We start from the raw sequence: 20,733 nt of genomic DNA, 5'->3' as shown, positions 1-20,733 counted from the left end.
CCTGTCTCATCTGTGAATACATGTCAAAGCCTTGTCAAATACATTTATCTGTCAAATTTGGTCAGCCAAACGAAGTGAACGGAATAATGTTTTTAATAATTTGTTATTCCAAAGAAAGTAAATCATAAAAATGAATATCACCCTGACAAGCTTAGAAGCTCTAATATGTGAGTAAAAATAATTTTGATTGATCTTTTTGTTATACAGTAAAAATGGATAGCCTCTAATGGAGTTGTTTTGTAATCCAGTAAAAGCGACTCACGAAGCGCTACCATGCCCGGACGCGAATGCTTTGGAGGCGTTCTGCGCCGTGCTGCGGGTGGCTCCGGAGGGCCCGCAGCTGGCGGCGCAGGCCCTGGCGGCGCGCATCCACTCGCCGAGCGCCAAGGAGGCGATGCTCGCGCTGACGATGTTGGACCGCTGCATGCGCCGCTGCGACGCTCACTTTCACGCTGAAGTTGGAAAGTTTCGGTTTCTCAACGAAATGATTAAACTCGTCTCGCCCAAATACTTTGCTGATAGAACAGCACCTGAAGTACGGACTAGGGTAAGAAAAAAAAAACACTAAGAAACCAAATCATTTCAAACAACATACCTAATGTGTTTTATATTATTTCACATCATCATTTACTTATCTCAACAGTAGGCCAGTCAATACATATTTTTTCATTATTAATAGAGGAAATTGAAACAATTTTCCTCTATTGTCGTGACAATTTAAATGTTTCAATATATTTTTAGGTGCTGCAATTGCTTCACACTTGGTCAATTGAATACCCTAAGGAAACTAAGTTTAAGGTTGCTTTTGATATGCTTAAAAATCAAGGGGTTGTGAAGGAGACACCGCCACCCTTGCCCCCTGAGGAGCCAGTACCGGCCCCTAAAGTCCGTGCTAAGAGTGCTATATTTGAAGATGAAGAGAAGTCTAAGCTGCTTCAAAAGTTACTTCAAAGCAAAAAACCTGAAGATCTCCAACATGCCAATAGACTGATCAAGACTATGGTTCGAGAAGTGAGTAGCTTTAAAATTTCTTTAAAATGTATTTTAGTAGGTACCTATTTATGTATTTACTAACTATAAAAGTAAACTTTAAACATGACATATTATTATGTTAAAACATAGTTGTTGTAAGTACAATGAAGTTAAAAGTAACTGTGAGCATACATAAGCATGACAAATCAAAATAATAACCTTTGCAATCCAAGTAAATTTTTGTCACAATATTATTCACTGTATTTCACAGAATAATACAGATAGCAGATAAAAAGGAATTCAATCAATGTTTAATACTATTCCTAAACTTGTATAATTAATTAGGTTTAATAATATGGATAACAATATCTTTTATATTGACTGCTGCAACAGTTAAGTATGTGAGTATAGTTTCAAGGGAGCAAGAATCCTGTTTGCTCACCCAGAAAATCCAGAAAATCAGTTGAAAGTGAACTAAAAAAATAATTACAATTCATATGATTCAATGAGGGCTATCGTTTTTATACTTAACAGTTGGCACCCCTGGCGATTGACAGGACCTTACTCTACAGTGGCGCCATCTTGATGAGTGCAAATGCGATAGTCCTCCTACCACTTTAGCGCTCACCAGTTGATGCCACTGTCTTCGCTACTAGCAAGTGACAGGACCTTACTCTACAGTGGCGCTAACTGGTGAGCGCTAAAACGATAGCCCTCATTGGCATGTTCTAAAAAAAATCCCTAACTACGCCAACGGTCGTCAGTAACCAACCAATTTCCAGGAGGAGAGGCGCAGTGAGGCGAACAGCCGGCGCGCCCAAGAGGTCGGGGCCGCGTTGGACAGCGCAGGGCTGCTGCGAGACATGCTGGAGCACGCGCACGACGCGTCGCGCGACGAGGAGCAGCTCATCCACGAGCTGCACGCGAGTTGCGCGCGTCTGCGGCCCGTGCTACAACGCCTGGCCGCCTCCGACGCGCACGGCGAGTACCTGAGTAAGTCATGTTCAAAGTCAAAGTCAAAATGTCTTTATTTGTATAAAGCCTGGTCCGTGAGCACATAGAATTTTGTCCAATGACCCCCAGCTACTCATCCTTATCGCTCGCGCGTAATTATGTTGCTGTCGCGCTCGCACACTCACTGCGGGCGCGCGTCGCACAGTCACGGACCAGGCTTTAGACTATTATATTATAGTGCTTACAAATCGTTAAATATTTTGCTCTTAAAGAGCCTCTACATGTCTCATAATCTTTTTACCCTACCAACGAGAACCTTCGAGACCAACATTTGACAAGTGCTGAGAAGAAGCGCCGCAACAAACTCAGTCACCACTGTCTGCCGGTTAATATAAATAAATAGAAATAGCAGTAGTAGGTACATTATTAATTCAGGAGCGGTTCTCTGAATTTACCACGCATTCTTGTATGGTGTATCTTATGGTGCGTCCACATAGGGCGAACGGGCTCGCGCGGCACGCTGGTCTTGAGTGAGCAGGATGTCGAGAATATATAAGAATGAGTATACAAAATTACGTGGTATATTAAATACTAGTAGTAATGACTCGCATATAAGTTTGGATAACTTGGATTGACCAGTCCCCGAAAGCAGCGCCTGTTCACAGACATGATGAGTGAACCAGCCATCGCTTCACTCGACCATATTAGAGGGAATGTAACGACCCGCCTGTTACAACACATATGCACAATGCACATACCATAAGGGAGAAGCCACACGGTGCGGTGCGGTCGCAGCGCGGCGCCGGAGCGATGTCGCTGCAGCGTCCTGCAAATAAAAATCAATGATATGCCAGACGGTGCGTTCCGGCGCCGCACCGCAGGCACACCGCGCTTCGATTGATCGAGACTGTGCCGTATTGCGGCAAAATGTTTGCGAAGCGGCGCCGCACCGCACCGTGTGGCTTCTCACTAAGGGCCTAAACTAAAACTGGTACGAGTGCACGGAGCACCTCAGATTGTCCGACGCGAGTCAGCGCTCCGTGATCTATTAAGGCCATGATTTCCCAAATTGTCGANGCCTTAATGCACGCCCGCGCCCTGCGCTCACCCCCAAACGCACGTGTGGAAACCCGTCGCAAACGTCCGCGCCACACTGCGCTGCTCAACTATTATTCGATGATGAAGGTTTTACTAAGTAGTTAGCACTACCTAAGTCCTCCAACTTTTTGGTCTAAGCTAATTTACTAATTATGTTTCTCATTTCAGGTGACATCTTAAATGCAAGTGATGCACTTGATGAAGTATTTGCGAAGTACAACTTATTTGTTAGTGAAAGAAAGTCAAAATCTACCGAGCTTTCTGCAGAACCCACAACAACGGTGGAGACCAATAGCGAAAGTCTTCTAGACTTCGCGGGCGCGAGTGCCAGGAAAGGAGGTGGTGATGCCCCAAAGAATTTGGATAAAGTGACGCAAAGTAACGTGATAGATGAATTAGGAGATATATTCTCAACTGAAAGTGGCACAAGTCCTATTGCTGAACCACTGAAGCCTGTTAACCTGATGCCCAGTGGTGAGTTTGTTACTAACATTACTAACTAAAATAACTGAGTCTAAAGAAACTAAAGATAATAACAATTGTATTTATTTTTCACAGACGATGTTGATCTCTTAGGAAATAAAAAAGATAAAGCTGAAGGATGGAACGAATTGGACTCTCTTAGCAAACAATTACTCAAACAATCTTTGCCTGAAAATGCAAAAATCCTTGACGGTTTCAATAGGTAAGAAATTATATTCAAAATGATCCATTTGGTAGTAATTTACATAAAATAATATATTTTTATTTCTGATTTCAGCAAAACAACAAAGAAAATACCAATGAATGCGTTAGAAAAGTCTTCACCTAAACATGACGTACCAATCGCTAACAATGACCCAATATTTGATTTAGATTTCTTTATCAAAAAGCCTGAGGAGGAAGCAGTTTGCACACCAGCTCCGACCACTTTACCAGTCAGTCCAAACGATGACGTCATGGTGGACATCAGCACAGACGTTCCTAATGCTTCAGGATACAATAACAACAACAACAACGGTGGGAGTCCCCTGGACGAGATGCTAGATATAGGATTAGATAATGATGGTATTCAAAGTAGCCAGGTAGAGAATGTAGGGAATAAAGAGGAACCTATCATTGAGAAGAGGGATAGTATTAAGAATAACAAAGTTAGTGAGGTGAAGCCATTGACTGACATAAATGTGACGCTGCAAAGTGTGCACCCGAGCAACGTGGCTCCGCTGACCGTGTTCGAGGAGGAAGGCGGCCTGTCGGTGGTGCTGCACTTCTGCAGGGACAAGCCCAGGCCCGACGTGTATGTCATTGTGATATCCACCACGAGCAAAAACACGTCGCCTATAGAGGACTACAAAATTCAAGCTGTTGTACCAAAGGTGAGTTCAATTTATACACTACCGTTCGAAAATATCGTCCACACATTGCCGTTAAAACATTAAGCAATGAAGTTAAAATAGTAAAATGTTACAAGCTATTATGAGGTGGTATGTAAATGTAGTAAAACGTACACTCTTCATTCATTTAACCCTACCCCTGACATTAATAGGGTTCAGTGTAAGAAGACGCAAAACGCAAGAAACTCAGTCATACAAAAACCTTTTAGTGTATTTTGGGCTAGTTGTCTAGTAGCATGAGAAGACACTTCATTCTTGTTTTTTGTGGTGTCCAATAGTGTTTTATTATAATTATTATTTACTAGCTTTCCGCCCGCGGCTTCGCCCGCGTGGAATTTTGTCTGTCACAGAAAAACTTTATCGCGCGCGTCCCTGTTTCAAAAACCGGGATAAAAACTATCATATGTTCTTTCCCGGGACTCAAACTATCTCTATGCCAAATTTCATCAAAATCGGTTGCGAGGTTTAAGCGGGAAAGCGTAACAGACAGACAGACAGAGTTACTTTCGCATTTATAATATTAGTTGGGATTACTTTCGCATTTATAATATTATGTTATCGCAAACTATCTCTATGCCAAATTTCATCAAAATCGGTTGCGAGGTTTAAGCGGGAAAGCGTAACAGACAGACAGACAGAGTTACTTTCGCATTTATAATAGTTGGGATTAGTTGGGATTGTTCGTTGTGGCATGCAATGAAGTTAAATGTTATATTATAATTTTTATTTTTTTATTCCAGGGCTGCAAAGTGCGCCTACTCACGCCGTCGGGCGCGGCGCTGCCGGGCCGCAGCCCCTTCCTGCCGCCGCCGGCGCTCACCCAAGTCATGCTGGTCGGACGCAGTGCGGGCGCGCGCGTGCCTCTCAAGTGCATGCTCACCTACACCGTGGAAGGCGACGAGCGATCAGAAATGGCCGAGGTCGATGAACTGCCGCTCGACGATATTTAAACCTTGGGCAGACCAAATCCAGGGCAGTAGCAGCGCAGTTTGAATGCGGGCCCGCGCAAGTTGTAATACAAGAAACTCTTTGAAGTATGTATGTTACACCAAATTTGAACGCGGGCCCGCGCTCCAACGCGCCGCACTGCAACTGCCGAAATACAAACGAGGCGGCGCGGGTGCGGGACAGAATCGGCGCGAACGCGGGCCCGCGCTGTTGTATTACTATGGCGGCCATATTAGCATGACACACCGGACGCAGGGCGGTAGCAGCGCGTTGAAAGCGGTTTTCGAATATTTAAATTTTTGACAACCGCCCGCGTTTCAACTACTTTGAAACTGCGCTGCTTTCAGTGTGCCTCAGCCGCGCTGCAATTGACCCGCGTTTGGTCTGTGGAAGCCTTTAGGTATCAACGGAATTACGCTAACTTAAATGCAAGCATAGATTCGGGCCTGCGGGGTTACTCCGAAAAACGTTAGGCGCTAAAAGGATAGGACATTTTCATATTAGCGCCTCGATTTTATTTAGCAAGAAAGCGAGCTTTTCGAACGCAACCACTTCTATTGTGGTGAATTAAAACATTGAAGCGATAATTTGAAAATGTTTCACTGTGTGTGCCCTTTTACTACTTACACTTACCCTTTTGGATGCTGATGTCAATCTGATTCCCCACGGTGCGTCTTTTGACAAATTATCATACAAAAACACATCGCGTATCCGCGCTGCTGGCCATACTCAGTTGTGCGCTTTGGCATTGGCACTTCCCAAATGGGTAGACTCAAGATTACTCGTATTAATTAATGTTGTGACGATGCATCATCTTTGCGCTTTCAGAAATTTATTGTACTTAAAATTCTCGTCATGTTTCTGTTACTGTGGTTCGTCGGATAATGTTTTTCATAGGAGGACCTCAAATTTTAAAAAAAATGGCACATATGAAAGTATTTTGAAATATTCCAAATCAATCTACAATAGGCAACACCTATCAACACTATGTGATGAATTTGAGTAGTACAAAACTTTATCATCAGAAAACAGTACTTACATAGTTGTACAATTAGTATTAAAAGCAAAACATGACACTATTCGAATAGTCGAATATATTCTAGAGAATTGAAACTGAAATAATTGGTCTCGTGCAAATTCGCACAGGTGATGCATAAATATTTTATTACCTTGTTTATTTATAGCTAAAGCTTTTTTTATTATAGATACTTAATATCAGTTAGTGAGATATGTATAATTCGTTCTAGTCGAAATCATTATTTTCAGAAAAGATTAAATGCATTTATCTAATCACATTCCAAATCGTTAATTTTACGTAACTTACTTACATTCAAAATTTTATTATTTTTAAATATAAAAATTAATAATAATAATTATACTGAAATTAAATGATCTGATATATTTATAAAATGATCTGATTTCGAAACGTATCCAGTATTAATACTTCCAACTGATATGGATGACTGTTACATGGAAGTTGGCGATGCTTCGGTGACTGGGACAATGCGGTCTACAGTTGCATTTAAATGTGTAAATGATATATTGATTGTAATATCGTCTGTTGCTGTGCAATACATACAAATATTATACAATTTATTCCGAAAATATAATGATAAGTACGCAAGATATGGTGTGTTTATTTACGTCTAACTTACCACTGATCCTTGATACTGTATGCTTCCTAATTTTCTATTCTAATATTTAAAGCGACATGTGTGGGAAAGTTTTAGTAAAACTTTGGGTTAATATCTCAATGATTTATTATTATTATACAAAAAATATTCAAAGAACTACTTATTATAACATTTACATAGTAAATGCAATGAACACAAATCTGAAGCCATCTATGGCGTCCATTTCCATATTATTTATACAAAGTTGTCAATAATTACATTAAGGATAATTCCATATCTGTGAGGATAATTATACCAAACTAAAGAACTAATAAATCAGAATATACTCCAAATTCTATTTCTGTTTAAACGTTCAAATTCATTTAATAGTTAACATTGATGAGTTAACAAGTCTATTTGTCTTCTGTATTATCACTTATGTATTACGGATTTAAAAACATACATATTATTTACAAAACTTCTTTAGAGTTTATTTATACACAATAAATCAATCTTATACTAAGTTCGGACCTTTTCGACTGCTGCCCTATCGTTAAACAAAAACTCGAATAATCAATATACAGATGTCATTGGTTTTGTAGAAAAGTACATCTTTTATGATGTCGTTAGTCTCTGAAAGAATAAAACGCTTGCATCGTCATCAGGTGTCTAGGTTCGAAAGGCCCCAAGCTTATTGAAATCACATTAGGAGGCTACGCAAACGTACACACTTCGTTGCCGCCACGGTACACCGAGTTGCTGTGTCCGGTAGCGGCTATCGGCTATGCGCAGTACGACACTTTAAACGACTGTGTGTCAAGTGGCAGCAACTGGATACCAAAAGTATAGGCACTGGCAGAGGCTGAATCCATGGTGATTATATGAAAATAAAATATCCATTGGTGGGTTGTATGCTGCTCAAGACTCAAAAGTGTCAACGTTTACCTCTAAGGGACCTCCCAACACTAGCGTCTCTCGAGTTGCTGCTGATTGGCTGCCGAAAATTAATACAGCGCTGACGTCACGATATTTAGTTTAAGAGCGCTTTCACATTAGGGCGTTAGAAGCGCGACAGCAGCGTTTCTATAATGTGAAGGCATGCATCCGCTGTCACATAGTATGAAATTTTCGGCTGAAAGTGCTCTAAAAAGAGTTGGTGCGCCGCGTCTACACTAGCTGGCGAGACGACGACGCTTGAAAGACACTAGTCTGGAGGAAGCCCAAAGGTTATATTAGAAGTAGAAAGTTCCTTGAGGCGTGCGAGGCTAGACGGCCTGGTCCTTGAAGGCGAGCGCCGTGATGGGCTTCTGATGGCCGCAGTATTCCCGCTCCAGCGTGCCTTTCTCTACGTCCCAGAGTCGCGCGTAGCTGTCGGATGAACCTGCAAAGTGAAGTAAGCAACATCATTAATAAGAATAAAATAACTACGCCTTTGTAGTTCAGTGGTTAAAGAGTTGAATTGACTTTGTATCGACAACTTGAGGGTAGTCTCATTTCGGACGTCGGCACCGGACGCATCGCTTTATTCTATTCGAAGCAATCGTGCGCGTGTATGAATCGTGTTTTTCTAAGTAATTCTCAACTTGACAAATCATCTGCTAAAGTGAAAGGAATTCCCAGCTGGTGTCTCAATTTTAAGGTGGAGCACGTCATCAAACTACTTTAGGCACGTGAGTGCACGTGTTGTATCTGTAACTGCATGCTCATTTAGAAATCGACCCCACTATCAACGAACCACCTAAGGTTGCCACTAATGGTCTTTTTAACGTGGTCAATTGTAATTTTACTAGGTGTCTGTGATGTGATTACGACATTTTTTGCGGACTGGCTTCGCGCCTGTGCAGAGACTAAATGAGCTGATCATGGTAACTTGTCACGATCCTCATTGATAGGGCTATATAGCGCAGCAGCGACCAGCCTCGTGCGCCACAGTCACTCGACAGTCTCCCAGTCGTCCCGGCGGCCCAGTCACTCACCGGTGAACAGGTAGCGCGAGTCAATGCTGAAGGCGGCATCCCACACCCAGCGCTGCGTGTCGTGTCGCAGCTCGCGCAGCAGCGACCAGTCGCTCGTGCGCCACAGCCGCGCCGAACAGTCTCCGGACGTCGTCACCAGCATGCTACAAACAGGTACGATTTATTTATTCTTTAATGTCATATATTGGTACATAGGCAAATTTATCCTTTAATGTCATATAATTGGTACATAGCCGAACTTAATGCCATTGGGCATTCACTGCCAGAAATTTTGGGATAGGGTAGTTGACATCAATAAACAATACACAAGCTGCAGTGATTGTAGAGTTAAGGTAACGTCGGCAAAGAAATCTCCCTGCAACCCTCAAATATGGTACAATGACAGTTCTTCCTCAAAATTCCGAAAGGGATTATGACCTCCAGAGCATTTATACACCTCCCATCTCCCAAAATAGCTTGCCCGACCACATCATGCACAAGAATTCAAATTAACAGTAGCTTCTATAGGGCTACTATGAAAAGCTGTTTACGTAGTTCCGGGTCTATCTGTCACCGTCGCTCATACTGGCATCTCGCTTTGCATGAGAGGGATGGCAACATCCGAAATTTCGGATAACGTTTTTTGGAGTAACCCCGCTGTTAGTAATTTTTCGTAACGAGGCCATAAAATGTCCCAAGCGTCTTGCTTTTAGAAGTTAGAGAAAGCAAAAGAATATAATTCTAGCACAATATTTAATACATAAATGAAACGAGCTTGTCTGTTGCGTGCACTTGCTGCTAATTTATTATAAAGTGTATTCTGTATTTTTCTTATAAGTGAATATAATTGTATTCTTTTAGAAAAATAAATATTTAAAACCAAAACCATAATATCACATTATCTGATACTCACGTGGAGTCATGGCTGAACTTGCAGCGCAGCGCGTATTTAGAGTGCGCCTGTATGTGTCGGCGCGGGACGGGCCGCGGAGGCGCGCCGCCCAGAGACCACACGTAGCAGTTGCCTTTGTTGTTGACGGCCGCCATCATCTTGCCCTCCGGGTCGATGGCTATGTCCTGGATGGACGCTTCAGCTTCTGGTATCTGGAGGGATTTAAAACAATTAACTATTTTTGTGTATCAATCTTGCAATCAGTTAGAAGATTATTAATATACTAGCTTTGGCCCGCGGCTTCACCCGCATGAAATTTAGTGTCACATATCGGCATAAATTATAGCCTATATGTTATTTTGGGTTATTAACAATAATACTGTAAAGTTTCAACAAAATCCGTTCAGTAGTTTTTGCGTGAAAGAGTAAAAAACATCCAGATATCCATACAAACTTTCGCATTTATAATATTAGTAGGAAGTAGGATGGACAGATTTTTTCTGTAAATTAAAACAGGTCATAATAATGATCTTATTCTACTGTAACATCAACCTCAGTATCTGCCTAAATTATGGAAAGTTTCAATAAACAAATCTAACTTACTAATTGATCGTTCTTGTCTGTTCTGAGGTCCCACATGTGAATTATCCCACTCTGGTCTCCAACCATGATCTGTGTTTGGTCTGGATGGAGTACAACAGCATTCACTGGTGCCGGCACTTGGAATATTCGCTGGCATTGCAGCTGTCGTCCAGTTCTGTTCAATCAAATCAAATCTGATTAGGAAAAAAAAATTGAACATTTTAATAAAAAAAAGAAGAAAGTAGTATTTGTTTGAATATGGTACCTTGTGTCCCATATTCTTGCAGTACAGTCCTCACCACCTGTGTACATCCATTTTCCGTCTTCCTAAAATGATTTAAAAAAATTATCCATTGAAGTAAATAAGTAAACAAAATATTCATATAAAAACAAAGACGGTATTGATAATTACAGTTCATTCACATACTCACATGAAATCCTACTCTGGTGACGTTTTTAGTGACCCCCTCGAAGTTCATGATGGGGTCTGGATTGGCGCTGGCGAGATCATACATTCGGATGTGTTGGTACCCACATGCTGCCACCATTTGCCCAATAGGAGTTATCTCTAATGCATTTACTTGCTGAAAGATTGCACAGAAATAAAAAAGGTTGATGTCAGAGACTTTTGGGTCAGAGCTGGGAAGAAACAGCAAGAGAAACTCAGTCATTGTAGCTAGCGTAAGATTTCATTGAAGTAATAAATAAATAAATATTTATATTTTATCCATACATGGATAACAAACTTTACGAATTAGATTATCTATTGACTACACTGCGGAACAAAAAAAATAAAAAAATCTGCGGCATCTATTTTGTTAATGGATTTTGTAAATACTTGTATTAGACATAAATGGTGTGCATTTACTTTCTTTGGATTGACTCTGGTTCTTGAGATAAACGAGACACAAGAAATCAATGAAAAAAATTAAACGACCCTCCCTAAACTTATATTAATTTGATTATACCCACTAAGTTTTATTTTCTACTCATGTATTAGTGTTGTTGTAGTTACAACAATTTAGTAATCAGCTACTAGACCTTGAAATTAACAGTTTGTGTCTTTTAAATCAATTTTTAAAGAGCTTTTTTGTCTCAAAAATATGAGTTCATTACGAAAACCTTGCGTTTACAATCCCAACAGTTTTTGTTAATATTTGGCTTCTAAACTTACAAAAACAAAGAAATAAGATCACGAAGGTAGTGATAAAAACCTACCAAGCATACTGTCTTATAAAACTTCCATAAAATAATAAATATTGGGGGTCCAATATCGTCTGCAAGACTCGTGAAGACTCTTTGCCATACTGGAGTCAAGCTGGACGTAAAGGACTTCAATTTGGAAAGCCAAAGATATGAACTGAGCTTTCTAATCACTAAAATGATCAAAAGTCAGGCAAATTAAAGTCCTTTACGTCCTGAAACGTCCGTTTGAATACGGAAAAAATAAATTCGATTGACCGCAAATCCGTACTCTTATTAAGACACTGTATTTGTAAACCACATAACACAAATTGAATCTGAAGCATGGCTAAGCTTTGTTTTAGTAATCAAACAATATTTGGGGAGTCATAGAGCACCAGGCTTTTCAGAATTGGTTGTTTGAAAAATTTAACACATAAGGATCTAATTTGAGTATTAATTTTTTTTAACAATAGCCATTTGGACACGTTCTCCCATAATCTGGGTGATTACAGTGAGGAATAAGCAGAACGGTTCTACCAGAACATCAGGATAGTGGAAGAATGACATCCACGGTCAATGGGACCGCCAGATGATGGCTGATTACTGTTGCCATAATTATGGAATTTTCCTGACCAAAACCATAACATAAAAGCTTACAGAAAAAGCTTTTTGTAGTTTTTTTTTCTATTATTTGATGAAAAGCAAATATATTTTTAATTTTTATATCGTTCTTAAATAGGATCTTAGTGTAAATTTTTTTTATACAGATTGGTATTTTTATTTTGGTTTTTTTCATATAAACAGTTAATAGTATTTATCTCAAGATCTAGAGTCAATTTGACAAATCTAGTATTTTTCTAGTATTCAGCACACTAGTCGCATACAGAATTGACTCTAAACTACCATGCCGCAAAATGACTGTTCCCCAGTGCTATCTATGAATAAGAAAGAATTGATCTCTCTTCAACATTAGTCAGAAGACTTATTTCAGAGTTAAAACCTACAGGCCGCAACTACACTGCTATTAATCCTCAGAGGTCAAACCAGACAATGTTTATTGCCATCAGGGGCTTGAACGATCATTAATAGCATATAGGTTACCTACCGAATCCGGGTGTTGCATGGTGCGGAGGCAGACGCCACTATGCGCTTGCCATAGTTTTATGGTGTGATCGTAGCCCCCAGTCACCAGGGCCACCTGCGACCCTCCACTTCCACTGCTGCCTTCAATAGACATTGCAACGGCACGTTGTCTAATAAGTTATAACGACAGGCTATTCAAGTTTTGTATCAAGGCACAGGCACACCTTTAGAAGCTATTGTACAAGGTTTCAAACATAAATACAAACAATATTAATAATTTTCCGGGTATTTCAAAATGCAAAATGAATTACAGTTTGTTTACGTACGTACTTCATGTGACAATTGTATTGTGACATAAGTTTGACATTTGACACATACGTTTTTTTTTAATTTTACATTACATTTTACGACACGTTCCGAATTGAGCTTCTTTAGTTTAGCTTCTATGGCACGCGGCTGGGGGGGAACTGACCTAGAATGATTAGCTAAGTAAAAGAGAAGATTAAGGATGAAATCCCAACTAATATTATAAATGCGAAAGTAACTCTGTCTGTCTGTCTGTTACGCTTTCCCGCTTAAACCTCTCAACCGATTTTGATGAAATTTGGCATAGAGATAGTTTGAGTCCCGGGAAAGAACATAGGATAGTTTTTATCCCGATTTTTGAAACAGGGACGCGCGCGATAAAGTTTTTCTGTGACAGACAAAATTCCACGCGGGCGAAGCCGCGGGCGGAAAGCTAGTTAAACAAATAAAAATCAAGTTCCTCATTTACTGAGAATTTAAAATGCATTTATCACATTTATTTATTCAGTTATGCAAGTGTTATCATTTTTTGTAGCTATGTCCAGAATCCGGGGTGCGGGAGGAGTTGAGTAACGAAGGGCATGAGGCATCTGAAGGGGAAAGTGGGAGGGGGTGTTAATAGGACTCCAATCCGGACGACCGATCGATACTAATTCAAGCCATCCATGTCAGACGCCTATGATATTATGCTTGATAATATTATCAATAAACAGCCAACACGATTTCAGTAAATGATATGATTCAGACGTCAGAATCGCTAATTTAGTACTTAATTAAATGATCGGCAATGTTATCCTTGTAGCCATCCTATAGTTAATAAAAACATTTATGTAGATCGATCACACACACACCACACACTGCAATTAATATACGCGTCAGCAGAGTTGACTACCTCTACCATGCACACTTCTCTCCACGTGTAGGTACCGTTATACCTACCTACTTTTTGTGACATGGTGTGACTGTGTATCAACACGAGTGGGTTAGTAGTGTATTAGGCACTGCTTGCACAAATATTTGGTTTAGCCCTAATGTTAACCTATATGATAATGCCATACAGCATTAAGACCACCTCTTTTAAAATACCTATTCCTTTTTGAGTGCAATTTTTTTTATCAAAATAAATTATCAATTTGATTTTGTCATGACTACAATAAACTAATGAAAACAAGTGCCTATCACTTAAGATAGTAATGAAAAGATTCAAATATTTTATATGAAATTACTTTATTGAACATGTAAAATCCGTATTGACATGAGGAATGCTAATTCTCATTTACAAAATAACACAATGTAAAATTTCAGAGACAAATCACATCGAAAACCTACCTAGTAACTAACTAAAATACAACATACACATCAATTTCCTAAATAATATAAATTGCTCAACACAAGTAAAACCTGTGCTGCCTGTTCTTAGATTTAAGTTTGGTACCATTTAAAAGCAATGCAATTTACAATGAGAAGAGGTAGGTTTAATTAACAATTAGTCATTACATCCATGAAATAGTCTCTAATTTTACATGTTGGTTTAGTTTTACCAAAACTGTTATGTCCCAAGAATTCAGACAAACACTGACACAAATACAATATGGCATATTCATTCAAAGCACAGCTTTAAAATAAAACATTACAGCAAAAATTGGGAGAGCTGCAGACATACAAGTTTTGATGAAACCAATAAGGTACATCTCAGATGTGAGCATCCAGTAGTCACAGCGAACTTAACGAGGGAGGGCTAACTGTACAATTCCCCGGTGTATACATGCTAACACTTAAACATTATTTTTTTTGAGGCTTAGAAATCTAGACCCTAGCCTGTGGTGAAACTTTCCAAACTCTGCCAGTTATCTTACATCTATCATTACATTATCAATACTACAAAAACTAAGTAGTACAATAACACAGCAAAACATTCAACAATTTCATTAAAAGAGACCAAAAACATTTGTTGCAATAAATGGATCTGTTGATCATGTTAAAAATCAAGTGTAAAATATTAGAATAGCAAACTGTGGATCCGTTTGTACAGACTTTGGAAAGTCAGTCCATTTTTACTTTGTAATAAATTAAGTCCAAGTAAATTATTCAATATGAACAGAAATTTAGCTCCTGGGAGATCATTCGCTTTCTTCCTCCTCCTCCTCATCGCCTTCCTCGTCATCAGACTCTTCCTTCTTCTTCTTGGCCTTCTGCAGAAAGAAAGCACGGCATCAGTAGACTGTTCAAGACTCAATGAAGATGAAAATCTCAAGATAGTTATGGTTATACTTACAGCAGGTGCTGTCGCTTTCTTGCCCTTCTTCCCTCGCTTTTGTGCCTTCTTGCCGCCTCCTTCACCACCACCTCCATTGGCATTATATGACTCTAGATCTTTTGTGTACTGCTCCTTGGCTTCCGCTGCTTTTTCCTCCCAGACCTGCGGTAAACAAGACGGTTAGCATGGGCGTCCTAAACAAAGGAATAACATGGCCAAAACTATGCAAATATACTCACACTCTTGTCTTTCATTGACCTCCATATTTCTCCACCTTTTTTGGCGATTTCCGTGACTTTTAAGCCAGGATTATCGGCTTTTATCTGTTCTCTTGCACTGTTGAGCCATAGCATGTAGGCTGACATTGGACGCTTGGGCTTGTCCGTCATTTTAACTTTTTTCCTGCAAATAATCATTAAAACATCAAGAAAATGCAAGGCAACAGGTTATGAGAACCATGCTTCACTCTAAAACGAGTGTTAGCAAACGCTTGCCTCGCCGTGTTACAACTAGGGCGGCATTTTGGCGGGAAACGCATTTACGGCTCTCTCATTACTAAATACACAATTCCAATAAAAAGATCAGTTAAATCTACATAATATCAATCAAAAACATGACCTAAAACAAGTAATAATCACGAAATTAGTTATCGCCCCATATAACGAGTTCGATGGCCTAGGCTTGGCTTGTACGAGCCATTTTGTTTTCACGTATTGTGTTGAAAATACGCAATAAGCAAATATGACATAATTGCCAAATAATCCCGTGATTATTGATCTAAAAGTTGTAGAAGAACTGTTTCAGACCTCCAATGGAAAAGATCCGAGAAATTAATTATTTAAAATAAGGCGTCCTTCGCCATACCCACGCTTACTAAGGAAAGTACGACGAAGCCTATAGCCATGTTTGAACGCCAATTCCAACGTGGAACGAAAATTAATTTCACAAATTACGTCGCAGTATACACGAATAAACATAAAATAACACTTGACTTTGTTTAGAAAATTGATTTGACTTACCTGATGGCAAAAATTTTGAAATAATTTTTGAACTGGTACACAACCAAACTGTAGACGTAGAGAACCAGAAGAAATGTATGGAGCTCGAAGCAAATGTTCCCAGTGCAAGCTAGCTTGGGGTCGGCTCGCGTCGGACCTACAGCGCCATCTACGTCGCCTGTGATTGGCCAAGTTTCCCACTACTACCAACCGTATAAACGCAATGAAGCATCGTGTAATACGTATATCCGTGACGTATTGACCCCCTCTTCTAAACGAATATAGACTTTATGTCCTAAGAAATAAAGTAAATATTGTAATACCGATTCTTTTTCCATACATTTACTTCGTAAAGTGATAAAGTCGAATTTCTTTGAAAATAAGGCGAGAAAACCCCTGGAATTTAAGATTTAGGCAATTCTAAACCCAAATAAATATTTACAATCAATATCTTACCTAAGTTTATTTAAGAAGTATATCAAAAAATGACCCAGTCATACAGAGGCTCCCCATACCAGACTACGAACAAAATTAACTCGCGCCTTTATTTTGAATGCCGCCAACGTTTAATTCGAAAACGTAAAAGCGCGGCAAACGTTAGCGCGAAAGGGACGCCAATAAAACATAGCGCTTGAATGGCAGGCAGGCACGTTTGTTTACGATTTGATATTTCGAGGGGCCTGAGAAATAGTTTTTATTCCTTTTGGGATAAGGGTGTGATGTTCTTAGCACCTAAGATAAATGCGATAAAATACATTCTTGGGTAACACATTACCTACAATACCAAGATTTAGGACTTAGGAACAGAGTGATACAACAAGGATCACAACTTGATCACATAGCACACATTACAAAACTTGAGTAGGTATTGTCAGTTAGGGTTTTTGGTAGACAGGCAATTAGGTATAAATATAATAATGATGATGCTGATTCTTGCGCTACCTACTAATTAGCTTAAGATTATTCATGGAATGAAATTATACATTATACTCTGTTAACCTAGTCTAGGACTCTAGGTAGGTACCTAGATCAATGTTAATGCTATCTTCTTCATGGATGTAATTTATTCTACTTTCACTGTAGACGAAGTAAAAGCGTTTAGTAGCGTAAGAGTAAGTAGGTAGGTACCCATTCTACTTGGTTTCAATAAATAAATAAGTACAGGTACCACGCATTTTAATGAAGCATACAATTATTAGCGTAATAATATCAGTAATGTGTGATTGTCAGTGTGCTATAAAATTATTATTAACATTATTATGCTAAATTACCTGCTAATAAAACTAACTCAGTTTCCGTTCATGTAACATTTTTCGTCTCGCGGGATTCGAACCCGTACCTAACACGGCTGGCCGTACGCAAACCACCGCTCAGCCGGGCATTAGGCGATAGGCCAGTATTGCAGATTGTAGTACAGCGACAGCACATCAGACTATAGTTGCAAAGTCGCCCCTATCGCAACTGCGTAAGATTCCACTGTGATTACGTTGACGTGCTGTCGACTGTACATATTTATTGTATGTGGGGTGTAGTATCCCGTGTATCTAGCGCATTTACTTAGTGTGTAAAATGTCTTCAGGTAAGTAATTTCTACAGATATACTCATGAAACTAAGTAGGTTAAAGGTCTAAAGTAGACAGGTGGAGATGGTGGTGGTGGGACTTACGTAGGTAGGTCTTATTACATCCTATATCGTCGTAATCGTAAGTAGGCAACAAGCTCTTAGCTACCTAGGTAAGTATTAAATTAATGCAATGGCTAAATAGGAGTCGGTATATTAATGGTTTGTAGTTAGTTTAGTTATAATGACGAAATAACAAAAACTGGCTTATGAAGTTAGTTTAAAACGATTAGCTACGGTATTAATTACGTTATTAATTAATATCACTTCGCTCGAGTATTAATGATTACCTACAATCTTCTTCTACAGCTACTCTATGAATGACCAGCTTTTGCCCGCGGCTTCACCCGCGTGAAATTTTAGTTTGTCACATAATATCGTCATAAATATAGCCTATGTGTTATTCTGTGTTATCAAAATCCGTTGAGTAGTGCATGCGTAAAAGAGTAACAAACATCCAGACATCCAAACTGTCGCATTTATATTATGTATTAGTAACTAGGATAAGTATGGGTTGTGGTCCCAACCCGGAGTCAAACCACGTCAAACTATGATTCGTCTAAGATGCGTCCTCAGGATCATAGCATCATAGGATGCGTCTGAAGTCTGAACCTACACAACACAGTACCAATTTTAAGACATTTTACATGATGTCGTGAAGACTTGCTATACAGGGTGGAATTTTGTAATGACACCTGGAAGGAAAGTACCTACTCTTAATACTGTAGATAGAAAATTTTACTCAAAGAAGACATTCCTTTATTTTTGAAAAGAAAGAACCTCATTCAAAGATTTCCGAATTTTTTTTCGGAAATTCACTACCATACCATACGAGTACAAAATTATCTGTAAATAATTAAAATAATTTAAGATTTCATGGTTTAATTGCCTTTAATTTGATTTATCAAGTTTGTTACAGAGATTTCATCCTTATACTAATATCCGAACGATGGATGCAATAAAAATACAGGTGTAATTTTTAACAGATTTTAGATGGTTCGATTTCCGGGTGTGGCAAGCAAATTTTTGGAAATCTTTGAATGCAGTTTTATTTCTTTTAAAAAATAAAGGAATGTTTTCTTTGTATACATTTTATATCTACAGTATAAAGAGTACTTTCCTTCCAGGTGGCATTACAAAATTCCACTCTGTATATCATACTTTTACACTTAGTACTTCAATACTTACCATGACACGGCAGCTACTACATTTTTGGTGTTCACCACACCAATCTCTCGTGCTTTACTCGTAACTTTCCTCCAGTACCTACCTAGGTATATTTCGGTTTGTATCCTGACCGTAGTAGGTAGAAAAGAGGTGCCTACCTACCTAGTGCCTAAAATAACCTCTACAAGAGGAATTGCATAAGTAATACATAGTTTTATCAATTATTTATGTATTCTGTGGTTCTATTCTAAAACCCAGCAGACACCATTTATAGCGTCCTATACTGGGTCTTCTTTAGAAGATATTTTTCTACACTGACTGACTTAGAAATCGAACCTGAACTCGCTGGGGTTTAAAACTTGTAAACAGTATAGTATAGCAATAACACCTCACTCAGATCATAGAAGGAAATAAAACCGTCAATATTAATAATTTTTTTCCGAGTGATGCTGATGCCGACGAAATTGAGTTATAATATCATTAAACTATAGCAATTAAATTCACTTTGTTTTCTACCATATTTTAAGCAATCCCCTGTGCATCGTCGATACGGAGACGTGTTATACATTGTTAGTTTTTTGCAGGGATGTGGACGTATCCATTGAAGTTTTATCCCTTCGTATCTAGTAGGTTCTCTATTTTCTCACGATCATAAATTGTATAGTGATTAAACGGCAACAATTGAGCTTCCCTATTTTTTACCTCTACACTACTAGTTACGATCTTACATTAGTTGTAAATATAGTACTGAATAGATTTCAAGAGCATTTTTAAAGCAGCAATTTACATTATAATGCAACACGATAACTCAAACTACTTACATAGCATACAAAGTAGGTAGATTTACTTTAGGTGTAGGATTCCTATTCAGCTAGAGATAATTTTGCTTATTAAGCGCTTACCTAATCAATGAAATTGAAACAACACATTAAATACTTAAAAGTATACGAGTATTAAGTACATTTATGTTTAACTTCTACATTTAGGCTGAACATTGTACTTGTTACACTAGTATTATATTATCTGTGTTGTTACTATTGTTACAAAGTTTAAAACTTGTGTTGTAATAAATAAATGTGTTTATTTTCACATTTTTCTCAGTCATGATCTTCTCAATTTTAATCTGCATGGAAATAGAACCCGCTGTTCTAGGCAGGATCGCGCACCATCACTACGGTTTAGGCGTTTATCATGGCAAAATATTCCCTTATTACTATTATAAAAATTAATTTAAAAAGTATTATTCTCAAGTCTCAAAGTAGCAAGTAACAGTTTGTTTCAAGTTTTATCTCGCATTCCCTAAACTGCCGCAAGGAACCCAGGCAGGCCAGTCGTCTTTGTATTATTACAACCAATAGCTGCGCCTCATACAAAAAACAAGCGGAGTGGAACCGTTTGCGCCCTATCCATGGGGTGCCGTACAAAAGTACCACGCTCGGTGCAAGCAAAAAGTGCAGTTTATGCGCCGGGTTACCGTGTGGTAATATTGGCGCCTTTTTACAGATCAATGCATTTTGTATTCATTTGGTAGCTTGTTTAAATTAATTCCATTGAATGACGTATTATTAGCTAGAGAAATAAGTTTGATAAGCTTTGGTACCGTGGTTTTGGTGACATTTTGGACTGCTAAAATATGTAGGAAAAGGTTCTAAACTAACATTCAATGTTAACTAAATCGAACCTCGTTAAAACTAAACTCCGCCCAAAATATGCACCAAAAGAACCTGCA

The 20,733-nt window shown here is 38.9% G+C and overlaps 3 protein-coding genes across 3 annotated transcripts; 1 reads left to right on the top strand and 2 right to left on the bottom strand.

Annotated features, from left to right (window-relative positions):
- Positions 1-34: 34 nt before the first annotated feature.
- Gga (ADP-ribosylation factor-binding protein Gga) lies at positions 35-5,493 on the top strand. Its single transcript, XM_028317588.1, has 8 exons — positions 35-167; positions 249-547; positions 742-1,011; positions 1,755-1,965; positions 3,193-3,498; positions 3,583-3,709; positions 3,785-4,379; positions 5,138-5,493. The coding sequence occupies exons 1-8, from the start codon at positions 131-133 to the stop codon at positions 5,345-5,347; spliced, it is 2,055 nt and encodes a 684-aa protein (XP_028173389.1). The 5' UTR covers positions 35-130; the 3' UTR covers positions 5,348-5,493.
- A 1,912-nt stretch (positions 5,494-7,405) lies between these two features.
- Positions 7,406-12,997, bottom strand: Lst8 (MTOR associated protein, LST8). Its single transcript, XM_028317580.1, has 7 exons — positions 12,678-12,997; positions 10,819-10,971; positions 10,653-10,714; positions 10,409-10,562; positions 9,827-10,017; positions 8,935-9,077; positions 7,406-8,339 (listed from the first exon to the last, which is right to left on the bottom strand). The coding sequence occupies exons 1-7, from the start codon at positions 12,807-12,809 to the stop codon at positions 8,224-8,226; spliced, it is 951 nt and encodes a 316-aa protein (XP_028173381.1). The 5' UTR covers positions 12,810-12,997; the 3' UTR covers positions 7,406-8,223.
- Positions 12,998-14,388: 1,391 nt separating this feature from the next.
- On the bottom strand, positions 14,389-16,385 carry LOC114362265 (high mobility group protein D). The gene is made up of 4 exons (XM_028317576.1): positions 16,238-16,385; positions 15,458-15,620; positions 15,237-15,380; positions 14,389-15,153 (listed from the first exon to the last, which is right to left on the bottom strand). The coding sequence occupies exons 2-4, from the start codon at positions 15,605-15,607 to the stop codon at positions 15,082-15,084; spliced, it is 366 nt and encodes a 121-aa protein (XP_028173377.1). The 5' UTR covers positions 15,608-15,620; positions 16,238-16,385; the 3' UTR covers positions 14,389-15,081.
- Between the last annotated feature and the right edge of the window lie 4,348 nt (positions 16,386-20,733).

The sequence above is a fragment of the Ostrinia furnacalis genome, unplaced genomic scaffold (genome assembly GCF_004193835.3).
Source record: "Ostrinia furnacalis isolate ACB-3 unplaced genomic scaffold, ASM419383v2 OfSCF6310, whole genome shotgun sequence".
Lineage (NCBI taxonomy): Eukaryota > Metazoa > Arthropoda > Insecta > Lepidoptera > Crambidae > Ostrinia > Ostrinia furnacalis.
The sequence above is the reverse complement of the archived record's forward strand: the minus strand, read 5'-3'. Positions and strand labels throughout refer to the sequence as shown.

Excerpts from the sequence above, each read along its gene's own strand:
- Gga (XM_028317588.1), top strand. The coding sequence starts at position 131 with ATGAATATCACCCTGACAAGCTTAGAAGCTCTAATAT. Across the intron at positions 168-248 it reads AAGCTTAGAAGCTCTAATAT|TAAAAGCGACTCACGAAGCG; the intron begins GTGAGTAAAAAT and ends TTTGTAATCCAG. Across the intron at positions 3,710-3,784 it reads ATCCTTGACGGTTTCAATAG|CAAAACAACAAAGAAAATAC; the intron begins GTAAGAAATTAT and ends TTCTGATTTCAG.
- Lst8 (XM_028317580.1), bottom strand. The coding sequence starts at position 12,809 with ATGTCTATTGAAGGCAGCAGTGGAAGTGGAGGGTCGCAGGTGGCCCTG. Across the intron at positions 10,972-12,677 it reads CCATGCAACACCCGGATTCG|CAAGTAAATGCATTAGAGAT; the intron begins GTAGGTAACCTA and ends GCAATCTTTCAG. Across the intron at positions 10,563-10,652 it reads GCAAGAATATGGGACACAAG|AACTGGACGACAGCTGCAAT; the intron begins GTACCATATTCA and ends TTGATTGAACAG.
- LOC114362265 (XM_028317576.1), bottom strand. The coding sequence starts at position 15,607 with ATGACGGACAAGCCCAAGCGTCCAATGTCAGCCTACATGCTATGGCTC. Across the intron at positions 15,381-15,457 it reads GGTCAATGAAAGACAAGAGT|GTCTGGGAGGAAAAAGCAGC; the intron begins GTGAGTATATTT and ends TGTTTACCGCAG. Across the intron at positions 15,154-15,236 it reads AGAAAGCGACAGCACCTGCT|AAGGCCAAGAAGAAGAAGGA; the intron begins GTAAGTATAACC and ends TTCTTTCTGCAG.